The sequence below is a fragment of the Tursiops truncatus genome, chromosome 16 (genome assembly GCF_011762595.2).
Source record: "Tursiops truncatus isolate mTurTru1 chromosome 16, mTurTru1.mat.Y, whole genome shotgun sequence".
NCBI classification, from domain to species: domain Eukaryota; kingdom Metazoa; phylum Chordata; class Mammalia; order Artiodactyla; family Delphinidae; genus Tursiops; species Tursiops truncatus.
In genome coordinates this window covers 59,566,949-59,583,793 of record NC_047049.1, presented here as the reverse complement: position 1 = coordinate 59,583,793, position 16,845 = coordinate 59,566,949, and the positions used below count along the sequence as shown (strand labels likewise).

Below are 16,845 nucleotides of genomic sequence, written 5' to 3'. Positions count from 1 at the left end.
CTTTTGGTATTCAGTACAAAATTATTCTTAATCAGCTTGTTACTGAAATTCATCAGCACTCCACTCATTTAAAAACTGCTTAATTTTAGGGCTTTGTGATTATTTTTGAACTGTTCTAAAACTAAAACTTACAAGTTTAGATCTGTTAGGTATCCTGGGATACGGTATGTGTGAAAGACATGACAAAACAAAGTTGAAATATGAGCTACTGGCTAGAGTCCAGCCATCTGATGATAGAAAATCAAATTACAATTTGAATTACAGCCTCACTCTTTTCTTTATTTCAACCCACATGGGAATAATACATATTTTTACTTCTGCTACATCAACATTTGTGGAAATCTGTGTTCATGAGCAAACAAAAATGAAGCCAAATTTTCCATTAAATCTCATTTTAATATACTACAATTTTCCCTCATGATTATTATCTTAAAAGAAAAGCAATCATTCATTATTCTGGCTTTTTATGAAAACCAGAAATGTGCTTGGTATATTAGACATTTAGCAACTATTCTGTCCATGTGACAGGTCTTTCAATAATTAAAAAAACAAAATTACAAAGTTAAATGCCAAAATGTGTGTAAGCAATTAGAGTATATAATGATTTCCACAGGAAAAAAAAAAAAAACTTCCTTAAATGTCCAGATAATCTTTAGTAAACTACCTAAAGTGTTGCTTCATTTTCACTGTCACACTGGAAGCAAAGTACAGTTTTATTTAAAGTTACTGTTACATATTAGATTTCATCTGGTTTTAGAAATAATTTGACAAGTACAAAATACTTTACCATCATAAAACCCAGGAATATATCTTGCAATCCTTTTTTCTGTCTTACACAAGTCTTCTTTAATCCTTCCTTCCACATGTCACAAAACAAGGTGCTAAAACTAATTCAAAAGGCTCAAAATCTAAAATTCAATGCAATTAATGTAAACTTTATATACCTTCTTTCTGATTATAAAAGATTGTATACTCTATAAAGGAAGAAATTTTTGTCTGTTTTATTCATTCCTGCATGCCCTGCACATAAAATAGTGTCTAACCCATAGCAGAGCTAATTGATCAATACTTGTTGAATGAATGCATGTGAAGTTTATTAGAAAATAAAGGAACAAGGAATAGTCAAAGAAGAATAAAATAATTCCTCAAAATTTCAACATTCAGAGAGTTAACATTTTGGTATATTCTCTTTCAGCTGCTTTCTACATATTTTTCTACATGGCGGAAATACAAAGTATAGGGGAACATATTAAATAACACCATGGAGATACAATCAGTAAAATCCAAAATGTGGGAAATTCTAGAATATAAATGACTTACATTCTTTCACAAATAAATGATGTACAGTTTGAGTTTCAAAAGTAGAGAGCCAGTGCAGGAGGACCAGGAAAAGTGAAACAGGAAAGGAAGGAAAGCCAGTTCAAGGGTGTGTCATTGAGCTGATTACTGCTGTAGAAAACTAGGGCTCAATACTCCTTAGCCCACCCAAGAAACCACATAGTTTGTATCCTCAGAATTGACCATCCAAGACAGTGGAGAGGAGAGTATTTATGCACCAAGTCTCAACAAAGAGTAAAGTCCTTTATACCTCTGTATGTGTGCACATGCCAACACGGTTGAGCAGGCTCCCGAAGGGGACCCATGCTATAGCAGCAGAGATGCTCTATAGCAGAAACAAGAGACACATAGTGTAGCTGACGGTCTTTCCTGTTAGGCTGTATCTCTATCCTGATAAATGCTGCAGCAACAATCTAAGCAAAAGGTAAAAGGTGGGCTGAGAGACGTGAAACAAGGCATAAAACTGGTCTTGCTTAATGGCAAGGAAAAAATGGCAAGAAGAAAAAGAGAGAGAGAAAAACCCATAAAGAAAGACTGAAGAGATATCAAACATAGCGTGTGGCCATTTTTGGAGGTTGATTTGAATAAATCAACTGTAAACAATATATTTTAGATAGGGAAATTTGAACGATGCCTAGATATTTGCTATTAAGAAATTACTGTAATATTTTAAAATTATTGTTATTACTGGTACTACTGTTTTTTTTTTTTTTAAGTATTTATCTTTTGGAGACACATACAGAGGTGTCTTTAAAATTGCTTTAAATTGGCTTTAAAACAATCTGGGGTGAGGAGAGGAAGTAAAAAGGTTATAGATGAAATAAGATTGGCCACGTGTTCATAGCTGTTGAATCTAAGTGACAGGTACATATGGGTTCATTATACTACTCTCTGTACTTTCTATGTTTGAAAATTTCCCTAAGAAAAAAATTTAAATATACGGCAAATTTCCTGCACCTTTGAAGATTTCATTTTTCCTAGAGATATATGAATGTTAATAAACATGGGCAGGGGCTTCCCTGGTGGCGCAGTGGTTGAGAATCTGCCTGCCAATGCAGGGCACACGGGTTCGAGCCCTGGTCTGGGAAGATCCCACATGCCGCGGAGCAACTGGGCCCATGCGCCACAACTACTGAGCCTGCGCATCTGGAGCCTGTGCTCCGCAGCAAGAGAGGCCGCGACAGTGAGAGGCCTGCGCACCGTGATGAAGAGTGGCCCCCGCTTGCCACAGGTAGAGAAAGCCCTTGCACAGAAATGAAGACCCAACACAGCCAAAGATAAATAAATAAATTTATATTAAATAAATAAATAAATAAAAATAAACATGGGCAAAACATTATAAATTCCTTGGTTAGAAAACACCATAACTGTTTCTGGTTCCCCAAGCTCACATTGTTATTTCACATGTCTGTATTTCTGACCACACAGTTTACTCACTCTGAGTGATGCCCACATAATTTACTCACTTTGAGTGATGCCTCTGCCCACTCGTGTATACAATGATAATAATATAATAATATAATATAATAATATAATAATAACTATTATTATTCACTTTTCGAAACCCATCTCAAATGCCACCCCCTTTAGGATGCCTTCCTTATAATGCATAGTTTCTTTTTCATAGCCTACTACTGTAACATATATGATTGATTCTCACTAATTGTGAGAGTTATGTTCTATAAAGTTGCCATGAACAAAGAATCAGTGAATACTGACCTATTACTCCTAGGGGAAATACAGGGTTAGGTTCCTATGATCCTCTGGTCACAAGTTTTTTTTTAAACCAATCAATACATAACCTTATTTTATGTGTTTTTTTTTTAGAGACACCTTTTTTCCTCTCCCCTCCTTCCATACATATTTGATATATCTATATATATATTTGATTCATTCTTTCTCTATATATATCCTTGATTAATTAACAATGAACTCACGGCCAACTCAAGCCTGAAGAAAGCTTATCTCACACACACATTTTCTCCTTAAGGCACATTATAGCCTTCTTATGTTTAAGAACACTAGACAGCACATCGATAGTACATGGAGCAGGTGGAAGAGGGACAGCAATCACCAAGATAAAGCACAAAAATTCTAAAAATATGGCACTAAATAAACAAAGCAAAGGACACATATGAAAGCTGAAACAAAAAGGCAGAGCATTACTTTGTTTGACCTCAGCTGGGAACATGTACATGGGGTGACTCAAGCTTTTTGCTGCACTGCACATAACCACAGATGACTGCAAAAGTACCATTAAGTACTGATTATGGGGTTACAAGTAAGTTTTAGTGAGCATGCAAATTTGCAAATACAAAATTTGCAAATAATGAGAACTGACTATATATTCTTTATTCCCTTTTTAAATTGAGGTGAAATTCAAATAACATAAAATAACCATTTTAAAGTGTCCAGTTCAGTGGCATTTAGTACACTCATAGTGTTGCATAACTACCACCTCTACCTAGTTCCAAAATATTTTCATCACTCTAAAACAAAAATAAAAACAAAAAAACCCACCTTGTATCCATTAAGCAGTCAGTCCTCATTCCCCCAACCCAGCTGCTGGCAACCAACAATGTGCTTTCTGTCTCTATGGATTTATCTAGATATTTCATACAAATGAAATCATATACCAATATAAAATAAAAATGAAAAAAAAAAGAAATCATATGATATGTGGCCTTTTGTGCCTGGTTCAGGGTTCATCCACATTTGAATAATATTCCGCTGTACGTATGTATCACAATTTGTTTATCCATTCATCTGTTAAAGGACATTTAGGATGTTTCTACTTTTTGGGTATTGTGAATAGTGCTACTATGAACATTCATATACAAGGACTTGTTTGAATACCTGTTTTCAATTCTTTTGGGTTTATACTAGTAGTGCAATTGTTGGGTCATATGGTAACTTTTTACTTACATTTCTGAGAAATTGTTTTTCATAGTGGCTGCACCATTTTACATTCTCACCAGCAACATATGAGGGCTTCAATTTCTCCACATCTTTACCAACACTTGTTTGCTTTTAAATTAGAGCCAACCTGTGAGATGGTATATCCTGGTTCTGATTTGGATTTCTCTCATGACTAATGACATTAAGTATCTTTTCATCTGCTTACTGGCTATTTGTATATCTTATTTGGAGAAATGTTTATTCAAGTCCTTTGCCCATTTGTTAATTTCTTGTTAAGTTGTTAGAGTTCTTTTTCACTTCTGGCAGTTTGTGTATTACTAGGAATTTGTTTCATCTAGGTAATCCAATTTGTTGGAATATAATTGTTCACAGTATTCTCTTATAATCCTTTTTATTTCTGTAAAGTAGGTAGTAATGTCCCCACTTTCATTTCTGACTTTAGTTATTGGCTTCTTTTCTCTTTTTTTCTTAGTCAGTCTACCTAAATGTTTCTCAATTTTGTTGATCTTTTCAGAGAACCAACTTTCTGTTTCATTGATTCTATTGTTTTCTATTCTCCATTTCATTTACCTCTGCATTAACTTTCATTATTTCCTTATGTCAGCTATCTTCGGGTTTTGTTTGCTCTTTTTTTTTTTTAAGTTCCATAAGGTGTAAAGTTAGGAAAGTGATTTGAGAACTTTCTTCTTTTTATTTTATTTATTTTTAACTTATTTATTATTTTATTTATTTATTTTTGGCTGTGTTGGGTCTTCGTTGCGGTGCGCGGGCTTCTCATTGCAGTGCCTTCTCTCATTGTGGAACACAGGCTCTAGGTGTGTGGGCTTCAGTAGTTGTGGCACGGGGGCTCAGTAGTTGTGGCTCGCGGGCTCTAGAGCGCAGGCTCAGTAGTTGTGGCACACAGGCTTAGTTGCTCCGTGGCATGTGGGATCTTCCCAGACCAGGGTTCGAACCCATGTCCCCTGCATTGGCAGGTGGATTCTTAACCACTGCACCACCAGGGAAGCCCTATTCTTTTTAAATGTAGGTGTTTACAGCTATAAGTTTCCCTCTGACCACTGCTTTTGCAGCATCACATCAGTTTTGTTAAGTTCTGTTTTCTTTTTCATTCATCTCAAAGTATTTTTTAATTTCTCTTGTGATTTCTTCTTTGAGCTTTGGTTTGGTTAAGCTTTGGTTAAGAATGTATTGTTTTATTTTCACATATTCATAAATTTTCTATTTTTCCTTCTGTTATTGATGGATAGTTTCATTCTGTTGTGATCAGAAAAGATATTTTGTATGAGTTTAATCTTTTAAAATTTATTAAGATTTGTTTTGTAGCCTAACATATGGTCTATCTGTCTATTCCGGAAAATATTTGATGTGTGCTTGAGAAGAAATGTATTCTAACGCTCGAGTAGAGTGTTCTATGCATGTCTATTAGGTTTAGTTGGTTTACAGTGTTAAGTCTTCTATTTCTTTAAAGATCTTCTGTCTAAATGTTCTGTTCATTGCTGAAAAGGGTTATGAATTCTCCAACCATTATTGTAGAACTATTTCTCCCTTCAATTCTGTCAGCCTTTCACATATTTTGGGGTCTTTCATTTGGTGGGTATATATATTTAGCATTGTTGTAACTACTTAATGAACTGACCCTTTTATCAATACACAATGTCCTTCTTTGTCTCTTGCAACAATTTCTTACTTAAAGTCTATTTTGTCTGATATAAGTATAGTCACCTCAACTCTCTTTTGGTTACTATTTGTACCCTTCATTTCCAACCTATTTGTACTCCTTCATTTTCAACCTATTTGTGTCTTGGATCTAAAGTGAGTTTCCTGTAGACAATATAGAATTAGATCATATTTTCTTCTCCTGTCAATCTCTGTCTTTTAACTGGTGAGTATACTTTTATATTTTAAGTGATTAAGGATAAGAAAGCACTTGCTTCTTCTATCTTGTTATCTGTTTTCTATATGTCATATCTTTTTTTGTCCCTCAATTCCTCCAATCTTGCCTTCTTTTGTGTTTGATTGATTTTTTTCTAGTGTACTATTTCTATTCCCTCCTCAATTCCTTTTCTGTATATTTTTTAGTTATTTTCTTAGTGGTTAACCTGAGGACTACAATTAACATCTTAAATTGAAAATAATCTAGTTTGAATCAACATTAACATATTTAAATTGTTGTTTTACAAATTTGTCTTTTAAACCATACAGGAAAAAAAAGATTGTTAAAAACCAAAAATAAAACAATACTAATATCTCCCTATGTAGTTACCTTTACTGGTCTTTATCATTTAAAATTTTTCTTTGTATGACTTTGGTTACTATCCAGGATACTTTCATTTCAGCCTAAAGGATTTCATTTAGCATTTCTTACAGGGAATGTCTACTAGCAACAAACTTCCTCCACTTCTGATTATCTAGAAATGTCTTCATTTCTCCTTCTGGGACTCCTAATATGCATATGTTGGTACACTTGATATTGTCCCACAAGTATCTTAGGCTCTATTCATTTTTATTCATTCTTCTTGCTCTGCTCCTCAGACTGGACATCAATTGACCTATCTCCAAGTTTCTGGTCCTTTTATCTTTCTGCTCAAATCTGTGTTGAACTCTTTCAGTAAATTTTTCATTTTATCTACTTTACTTTTCAGCTCAATAATTTCTATTCGATTCTTTTTGACAGTTTCTATTTCTTTATGGGTATTCTCTATTTATTAATACATAATACTCCCTATTTCCTACAGTTCTTTGTCTATGGTTTCCTTTAGCTCTATGAACATATTTAAGATAGTTGATGTAAAGTCTTTGTCTAGTAAGTGCAATGCCTGGGTTTCCTCAGGAATGATTTCTGTCAATTTCTTTCTTTTTTTTTCCTATTAATGGGTCATACATTCCTGATTATTGTTGATACGCCATGCAATTTTTTAAACTGAAAATTAGATACTTTGAATATTGCTATGTGGTAATTCTGGAAATCATATTCTCCCTTCTTCCCAGAGTTTGACATGGTAACCTGCTGAGGACCCCAGTCATCACTTTGTTTAGCGATTTTTCCAAACTATTTTTGCAAAGATTATATTCCTCATTACGTGTCATCATTGAAGTTTCTGCTCTATTATCTAAGCAGCCATCAAGTGACCTCAGAGATTTCCTTAAATGTTGGAGGCAAAAGGAATGAAAAAACAAAACAAAACAGAACCCAGCTCTCCTAGTGTTTGTAGATTGGCTCTGAGCTAGGGCCTTCTTTTGATGTTTAGCTAGATTCTCCTACAACTCCACCTTAACTTTCACCTCCTTCTTGCATGGAGCACAACTATACAAGCCCACTCAAGTCTTTTCCAAGTATGTGTCTGGCCTAAGCATCACTCTGGATTCCCCAGGCAGTAGCCCTTCAAAGCTCTTATTCCCTGAAATGTCTTTATCCTCAGCCTCCTCCTTCTGAGGCTTTTCAGTCTGTCTGCTGTTGGTCCCATCTGCCCTCTCTTGGCCCAATGGCTACAGGTGGTATATGCCTTTAAATTTTTTCAGTAGATGACACCTGGAAAGGTACTTTAGATTGAGGTGGGTGAAACAAAAGGCAAGCCTTTGTGCTGGTAGCTCAGGAAACTACCAGATGAGTCAAAATGCACAACCACTTTTTTTGGAGAAGTAGTCTATATTGCCTCCCAGCGATCTCCCCATCACTAGTAAGCCAAGCTAGGAATGCAGGCTGCCATCCTCATGGCTGCTGCTAAGCTGGGAAACAGGGCATGGTAGGCAGGTAAGCAAAAGGCCACAACACTTTCTTTCCAAAATTTAACAGCTTCTTTCTTCATTAAGCAGTACCCTGGTTGCTGTAACTTTTTTATTAGATTCCAGTGATCCAAAAAAAGTTGATTCCATCCATTTTGGGCAGCATAATGATTGCTTCAGTGAAAGAATTGATTCTTGAAGCTCGCTACTCTGTCATTTTTTCCACCATGTCTCCCATATACATTTGTAAGTAATTACCTTTAACTTATAATATTAAGCCCTTTATTTTCTTTTCTCACAACTTGTTTGTTCGGCCATTTCCTCTAAATGAGACTCTTTCCTCTATTCTTTGTCTAACTTTTATTCAAACTTAGATGTATTCTCTAGAACCATTCTCTAAACTTCCAGACTGAGTTAAGTGTCCGTTCTTTATACTGCCATAGTACCTGTTCTTTAACAAATCACCACATTCCTGAAATTACCTGTTACTGTCTCTGTCTATCCCACCAAAGAGTAACTTGACAGCAGTCACATATGTAATCCATTGCCTTCAGGAACAGTCTAATTACAAGCAATGACTCTCAGTCAGAGGTGTATAATCTTAGCGCTTTAGATTATACGCTCCTCTCTTCTACTCCTAAAGCCTAGCATAATGCCTAATATTCAGTAGCTACACAGTGAATATAATTATTACATGGACTTATACAGTTTAGGCAATACATAGAGAAACAAAGAAGCATATCAAGAAATAAATATCACAATCTTATTTTTCACTTCAGCAACTTACGTTCTGGTTGTTTTTCATTGGGTGTTATGGATCGCACAAAGTCTTGTGGTGTCATAAACACTTCAGATTCACCATGCTCACTGATTACTTTCAAGGTAGCAAAATATCGGAAGATTTTGTCTGGTGTGGAATATGCGCGAATCCTATTCTCATATTCCATCACCTAAAATTGGAAATTCAGAGAGTGTTACTGTATTAAGCATCTCATTTTCATGTATATTCTCTTATTTGGGGGGCAATTTTATATCATTTTTTTCTCTAACTGGATTTTTTATATTAGAAATTACTTGCGTCTCAAAAACTTGTGATATACGATTCATACTCCAGTTGAGGCAATGCTTGTATAAGTTTTCTTCAGAATTTTGAATATTTTCTAATTTCTTAAATCATTGAAAGCTAGCAAAACTGAAAAATGTCATAAAAGAATTCAAAAGGTCTCAGTAAAAGAGTATAATACCATATATATGGGAGCCTATCATTTTTTAAACACCTACCAAGGTTTTAAAAAGGGACTGATTTTACAGTTTTTACTTCCATGCAATTTCTTGAATTCAAAAACAAAACAGACGTGGGACTTCACAGGTCTGAATAGCTAACAGTCCTTCAAACAGAAAGTACATTACACAATAGCACAAAAAAATAAAATTACATATCATGGAAACTCAATTATTAACAGGTCTGAAGCAATAAGACTTTTACTTTTGATTAAAAAATTAGACTTCCAGGGACTTCCCTGGTGGCGCAATGGATAAGACTGCGATCCCAATGCAGGGGGCGCAGGTTTGATCCCTGGTCAGGGAACTAGATCCCACATGCATGCCGCAACTAAGAGTTCGCGTGCCACAACTAAGGAGTCCGTGTGCTACAACTAAGGAGTCCGTGTGCCACAATTAAGGAGCGGGCAAGCTGCAACTAAGAAGCCCACCTGCCGCAACTAAGGAGCCCACCTGCTGCAACTAAGGAGCCAGTGAGCTGCAACTAAGTAGGCTGCCTGCCGCAACTAAGACGCAGCGTGACCAAATTAATTAATTAATTAATTTTAAAATGTAGACTTCCAGAGAACATTTAAATATAGCATATTTAGAAAAGAGTGGACTTGGGAAGAACACAAGCAAATATTTGAATAGGAACAAAATTATATATGGCATACATTTAATTAAAAGATTATAATGTTAATATAAAAGCCTGTTTCCTTATCCAGCACCCAAGCCCCCATTCTGTACACGAAACATACAAAATACTGTATCTTCTGCATAATATTCTTCTACAGCCTACACAGTACCTTGGTGAAAAGATGTCTCTCATACCTGAATTTTATATGTTGAGTTAACCAACATTAAATAGTATCTTATAAATAACTGGTTAGAAAATGTGTCAAGGCAATACGATCTAAAAATCCAGTGAAAAAATAAAATAAATAAAATAAAAATCCAGTGAATTCAATGTCTATAAAGCAATTCACTATATTTAAAAAAACATTATTAATGTTTTAATTTAACTTATTAACGCAGCTATTAGTGTAACTGTCATTTCTGGCTAGATGGTCACTTTGAGGTCATTGATGGCAGCTGCTTAAAAATGGTCTCAATTCCACTACGAGATATGCTTTCAACCACTAAGAAAGGAATGCTAATTTGTAACTATACATGACAGGAAACTTTCTAATGCTAATTTGCATTAAAGTCTGAATACTTATTTCAGAAAATTTTTCAATAGATTTGGCATGTGGCAAACACACTAAGCAGTCCCATGGCATAGCAGTCGCCAACCTTTTTGGCACGAGGGACCGCTTTTGTGGAAGACACAAAAAGCTTGGGGGGGGGATGGTTCAGGCGGTAATGAGAGCAATGGGGGGGGATGGTTCAGGCGGTAATGCAAACAGCAAGGAGTGGCAGATGAAACTTCACTCACTCGCCTGCTGCTCACCTCCTGCTGTGAGGCCCAGTTCCTAACAGGCCACGGACTAGTACCAGTCTGTGGCCCTTGGGTTGGGGATCCCTCCCTTAGCAACCTTTCAACCCCTTAGCAGCCTTAAGACTTAGCTATGAGTCTTAAATCAAAGGCATTTTATATTTAACTACAACTATCTGCTGGATCATACCAGCTATAGAACAAAAAATAATCAGTTTACAATATTTAGGGTATGGGCTACAGCTACTGCCAAAGATGGATTTGTAAACTAAAAAGTCAATCATATATAAGATAAAGATAGAAAAATAACAACTTAAAAGTCAATGATTTACAGACTGAAAATCAGATCCTTGATTGTTACCAAAAAAATATGCTGCTGAATATTATTAATTAGTTTTAGTTTGAAATAATAGGTTGAGGAGATAGACCTTCTCCATTCCTGCACTGGTAGAGTTTAGTATAGACATACTGTATAGTATATTTTTGCTTTTTTTCACTTAGCAATGTATCTTAAAGACCATATCACACAATTTGATATGCAGCTGCCTCCTTTTAAGTAGTCATGTTAAAGGAACACTAACAACTATTATATAAAGGGTTTAAAATATAGCATCCAAGATAACAAAGGCTTGGAAGCTAAGATATATAGAAAACCGTTGAAGAATTTTGGAACGTTTAACCTGGTGAAAAGATTTACTAAGGAAATTATAATAGTTACATTCAATCATCTACTTAAAACATTCTTGAGTTTCATGATGTTAAGAGAGCTGTCTTCACTAAAACAGCCAGACTTACTTGTATCAAAATTCAGCATTATATTTCCTATATGAAAGGCACAAGTGTAGCCAAATAGAAGCTGCAACCAACTACTCTGAGAAATGGCTGGGTGGATAGGCTGGGTGGATAGGCCAGGTGGCTGGCACTTCCCAGATCCATGCCTTCAGCCAGCCAGCCAAAGCCCCCTCCCCACACCCCCATCCTGTGCCTAGTGACCCTACCCTAATGCCGCACAACCCAGCTGGGCTCACACTATCTGCGCTGGGCATTTTACTGCATCCAAGACCCTTGCTCCTACCCACAGCTGTAGCTCCAGAGACAAGGGTCCTGATCTACCCCCACTCTGAGTCTGCTTGGATGGAGCCTCTCCCAACCCCCATTTTTCATCAGTTTCCCTTGATGGCTTAGGGGGCTCATGTGAAGGGAAGTCAGCACTGAGATGCAGCCTCTGTTTCTGGAGCCTCTTGTAAAGCTCAGAAGATCCTGGAAACGGCCCAGACCAACTTGGATAAAAGAACCCCCAATCCATCCCCAAAATTTGTGCCTGGGAGAAATAGGTCCCTCTCAGCTCTACAGTTCACAGCCCTGACAACTACAACCCCTGGAACAAAAGTAAAGAACCAACGTCAAGATGAAAGCAGCCAACATGCGGCTTCCAAGGTCAGTTCTACTCAGGGCCATTCCAGCCTGCAAGAAAGGGAGAAAGGGCATTGAAGAACCTTGTGGGAGATATTGTGTGCCAGGTCTAGAAGTGGCTAACATCACTTCTATTCAGTGGAAAACTAGCAAACTAGTAACAACCATTAAAAAAGGTAAAGTAAAAAAACAGGGCTCAGGATCACCTTTAGAAATCTGAAATGGCATGATGTTAACTGACCTAGGGTACACCATGAGCAAAATTTTGTAACCAAAACATGTTATGTTAGAAGAATGCAATGGAAAGAGCAAGGGTTTTAGAGTTACACAGACTTATATTTGATTCCTTCTATTATAAGTAACCAGCTATACTACTTTAGACAAGTTACTCAGTTGCTTCAAGCATTAAGTATATATGTAAGTATGTATGCATACATGTATATGTGTGTATATACACACATATATGCACGAACATACACACATTTACATGTGTGCATATGTATGTACATATACTATGCCTGGAAGACAGAAAATGCTCAATAAATGTTACTTTCCTTCTGTTTTTCATTTGTTCTGCTATGTGTGTAATAAGTAAACTTACTTGGGTTTTCTAGTCACCTAAGTTCTTAAGGATTTTGTTTGGTATATAGAGCATATTTTATGTCTTTTATTATTCATGTTCACCTATCAATCAATTTAAAAGTATTTACAATTGTACTGAACCAAATAATTTGGCTTCTTAATATGAAGATACCATTCCAAATCCAAAATAGCGACATGAGAAGCTCCTGAACTCCCCATCTCCCATGGATGCATCAAATGTACAGCTATACATGGAGTATTTCCCTCTGAAAGAAATCCAGAAACTAGCTGAACAATGCCTATACATTGTGTTAACGAGAAAGTACCAACATCAAAACTGGTAGGAAAGACTGAGACACACTCTTGCCATAAATCCCACCTCTGGCACAGTGCCATACAAATGGGAGAGAACTCTCAAACTCCAGCTTCTCCCTGAGCAGTAAAGGGTTTGGATGCTGCATCTAGCACCCCAACTTGTAAGACTCCCACTTGAAGGATGGGCCCCCAAAACAACTACTATGAAAGCCAATGGGACTTGCATCCATGAGACCCACAAGACTACAGAAAACAAAGAAACAGTTTTTAACAGGCTCTGGAGAACTCAGAGTATCTGTTGCCCCAGGGATCAGTGCAGAGGAAGAAGGCAAAAAACACCTACCTCCCAGTCTTCCCTTGAAACAGGTCTATTTGCATATATTAAAAGCTGCTGCTGGAAGGTCAGGCTTCTAATTTAGCACACATCTAAGGGCTGGCTGACATCCTCCATGGGGACTGGGGAAGAGAGTGGATGCCTCATCCAACTTCTCCATCTAGCCTACTCCAAATTGCTAGGATCTCCCTGGAAGGAGCTTATACACACGTCTGCACCTCAGCATTATTAGCTGTCATCTGAGGTATAAGTCCCTGAATCACCTGGCTCTGCAAGTCAACAGGGCTTGCATTCTTGAGTCCCACAGGACTGTAGCAAAAAAAGCAGATTGTAATGGGTACAGGAGCACAACCCTATGGCTATACACTTGGGCCAAGCTCAGGGAAAGCAGGCAAAAACTCCCATCTCCCAGTTTCTCCCTAGAAAGGGCTTCACTAGTTAGTTTCCCAGATGTTTCCTGAAAAGCCAGCTTCCAATCAACATGCATCTAAGTGCTGACTGTGATCCTTTGCTTTGGGACACTGACAAGTCTTGGCACACTCTCAACTACAGGGAGGCACCAAAAACAAAGAAGGCAACTTGGACAATCAAAAAGGTTTTAGAGACAATCAAGAGCTTGGGCCAGGCTGATTGGCAAGGTTCATCTCATACATGAGACCATTCTGCCAAGACAGGGAGAGATGGCTGTTTCAGCTAAGGACTAGAAACCAACACAGAAAGTCTAGGAAAATAAGGAAACAGACAAATATGTTCCCAAAAAGAACAAGTTAAAACTCCAGAAACAGACCTTAATGAAACAAAGAAGTGATTTCCATGATCTAGAGTTCAAAATAACACTTATAAAAGGATGCTCACCAAGGTCAGAAGAACAATGCATGAACAATAAAAAGAATTAAAACACAGAGACAGGGACTTCCTTGGTGGTACAGTGGTTAAGAATCTGCCTGCCAATGCAGGGGACACAGGTTCGATCCCCGGTCCGTGCAGATCCCACATACCACGGAGCAACTAAGCCCATGCACCACAACTACTGAGCCTGCGCTCTAGAGACTGCAAGCCACTACTACTGAGCACGTGTGCCACAACTATTGAAGCCTGAGCGCCTAGAGCCCATGCTCCACAACAAGAGAAGCCATCACAGAGACAAGCCCGCGCACCACAACGAAGAGTAGCTCCCACTCACCGCAACTAGAGAAAGCCCACATGCAGCAACAAAGACCCAATGCAGCCAAAAATAATAAATGAATAAATAAATAAATAACTTTATTAAAAAACAAACAAAAAACCCCCACAGAGATAGAAATGTACCAAACAGAAATCACAGAACTAAAGAATGCAATAAATGAACTGAATAATTCAATAGAAGGGTTCAACAGCAGACTAGATCACATAGAAGAAAGAATAAGTGAACTCAAAGACAAACAGTGGAACTCATACAGAGGAGCCAGAATAGAGAATGAAAGAGAATAAAGATATCTTAAGGGACATATGGAATACCATCAAGTGAACCAAAATACACATTAAAGGGGTCGTAGAAGTAGAAAGAACAAGAAAAAGGGGGCAGAGTGCGAGAGGGTTGGACTGGAAATTGGGGATTAGCAGATGCAAACTGGTATATATAGAATGGATAAACCACAAGGCCCTACTATATAGCACAGGGAACTATATTCAATATCCTGTGATAAACCATAATGGAAAAGAATTTGAAAAAGAATGCATATATATATGTATAAATGAGTCACTTTGCTATACAGCAGTAATTAACATAACATTGTAATTCAACTATACTTCAATAAAAAAATGAATTAAAAATAAAAATTACAAAAAAAGAAAAAGGGGGCAGAAAACTTATTCAATGAAATACTGATGAAAACGTCCCTAATCTGGGGAAAGAAACAGACATCCAGATCCAGAAAGCCTATAGAGTTCTAAACAAGATGAATCCAAAAAAAAACACACACTGTCAAAGTTAAAGGCAAGGAGAGAATCATAAAAGCAAGAGAAAAGCAACTTGTTATATTCAAAGGAACCTCCCATAATACTATCAGCAAATTTTTTCAGCAGAAACTTTGCAGCCAGAAGGGAAGGGGATGATATATTCAAAGTGCTGAAAGAAGAAAACTGACAACCACGAAAACTCTACCTGGCAAAGTTGTGATTCAGCATTGAAAAAGAAATAAAGACTTTTCCAAATAAGCAAAAGCTGAGGGAGCTGCATCAGCACTAGACCAATCTTACAAGAAATGTTAAAGAGCTAATTAATTCCTCAAGCAGAAACAAAAATGAATAATTATTAACAGGAAAACATGTCAAGATATAAAACTCACTGGTAAAGGTAAATATATTCAGAATGCTCTAATTTTTAATAGTAGTGGGTAAATCACTTCTAACTCTAATATGAAAGGTAAAAGGAAAAGGTATTAAAATAATTACAATAATTTTTAAATGGACATACAATATAAAAAATATAAACTGTGATATGAAAAACATAAAATATGGGGGGGAGTATATAGAGTTTTTGTATATGTTGGAAGTTATCAGCTTAAAATACACTGTTACAAATATAAGGTGTTTTATGTAAACCCCATGGTACACACAAAGCAAAAGCCTATACTGGAAACACAAAAGACGAAAAGAAATCTAAGGATATCATTGCAAAAAATCATCAAATCACCAAGGAAGAGAATAACAGAGGAATAAAAGGACAGAGGAATTATAAAACACCAAGAAAACAAATAACAAAATAGCAATCATAAGTGCATATTCATCAACAATTACCTTAAATGTAAATGGACTAAACTCTAAAATCAAAGACACAGAGTGGCTAAATGAATAAAAAAAACATCCAACTATATGCTGCCTACAAGAGACTCACATCAGCTTTAAGGACACACCCAGACTGGAGGGAAATAATGGAAAAAGATATTCCATGAAAACACAGCCAACAGAAATCAGGGGTAGCTAAATTTGTATCAGGAAAAATAAACTTTAAGCCAAAGACTGTAACAAGAGACAAAAAACAGAACAATATAACTATATAAGATCAATTCATAAGGAGGATAAAACATTTGTAAACAGTTTTATACCCAACATGAGAGATCCTAAATTTATAAAGCAAATATTAATAGAACTAAAGGGAGAAAAAGACAGCAATATAATAATAGAAGGGAACTTTGATACCCCATTTTGAACAACTGATCATCTGAATATAAAATAAATGAGGAAACATTGGACTTGAACTACATATTAGACCAGATGAACTCAAAGACATTTACAGAAAATTCCATTCAAAAGCACCAGAACACACATTATTCTCAAGTGCACATGGGACCCTCTCCAGCAGGGATCACATGTTAGGTCACAAAACAAGGCTTTATAAATTTAAGACTGAAATCATATCAAGTATCTTTTTTGACCATAATGGTATGCAGCTAAAGTTCAACTACAAAAAGAAGAAAACTAGAAAATTCAAAAATATGTGCAGATTAAACAACACATTCCTGAAAAACCAATGGGTCAAGGA

General features: G+C 36.5%; 1 protein-coding gene across 2 annotated transcripts in view; it reads right to left on the bottom strand.

Annotated features, from left to right (window-relative positions):
* MICU1 (mitochondrial calcium uptake 1) overlaps window positions 1–16,845 on the bottom strand; it is a 201,022-nt gene that overhangs the window by 139,357 nt on the left and 44,820 nt on the right. For both annotated transcript variants that reach the window (XM_033841517.2, XM_019936105.3), the window contains exon 4: window positions 8,768–8,930. In XM_033841517.2, the coding sequence (XP_033697408.1) occupies window positions 8,768–8,930 (163 nt within the window). The remainder of the gene's footprint in view (window positions 1–8,767; window positions 8,931–16,845) is intronic.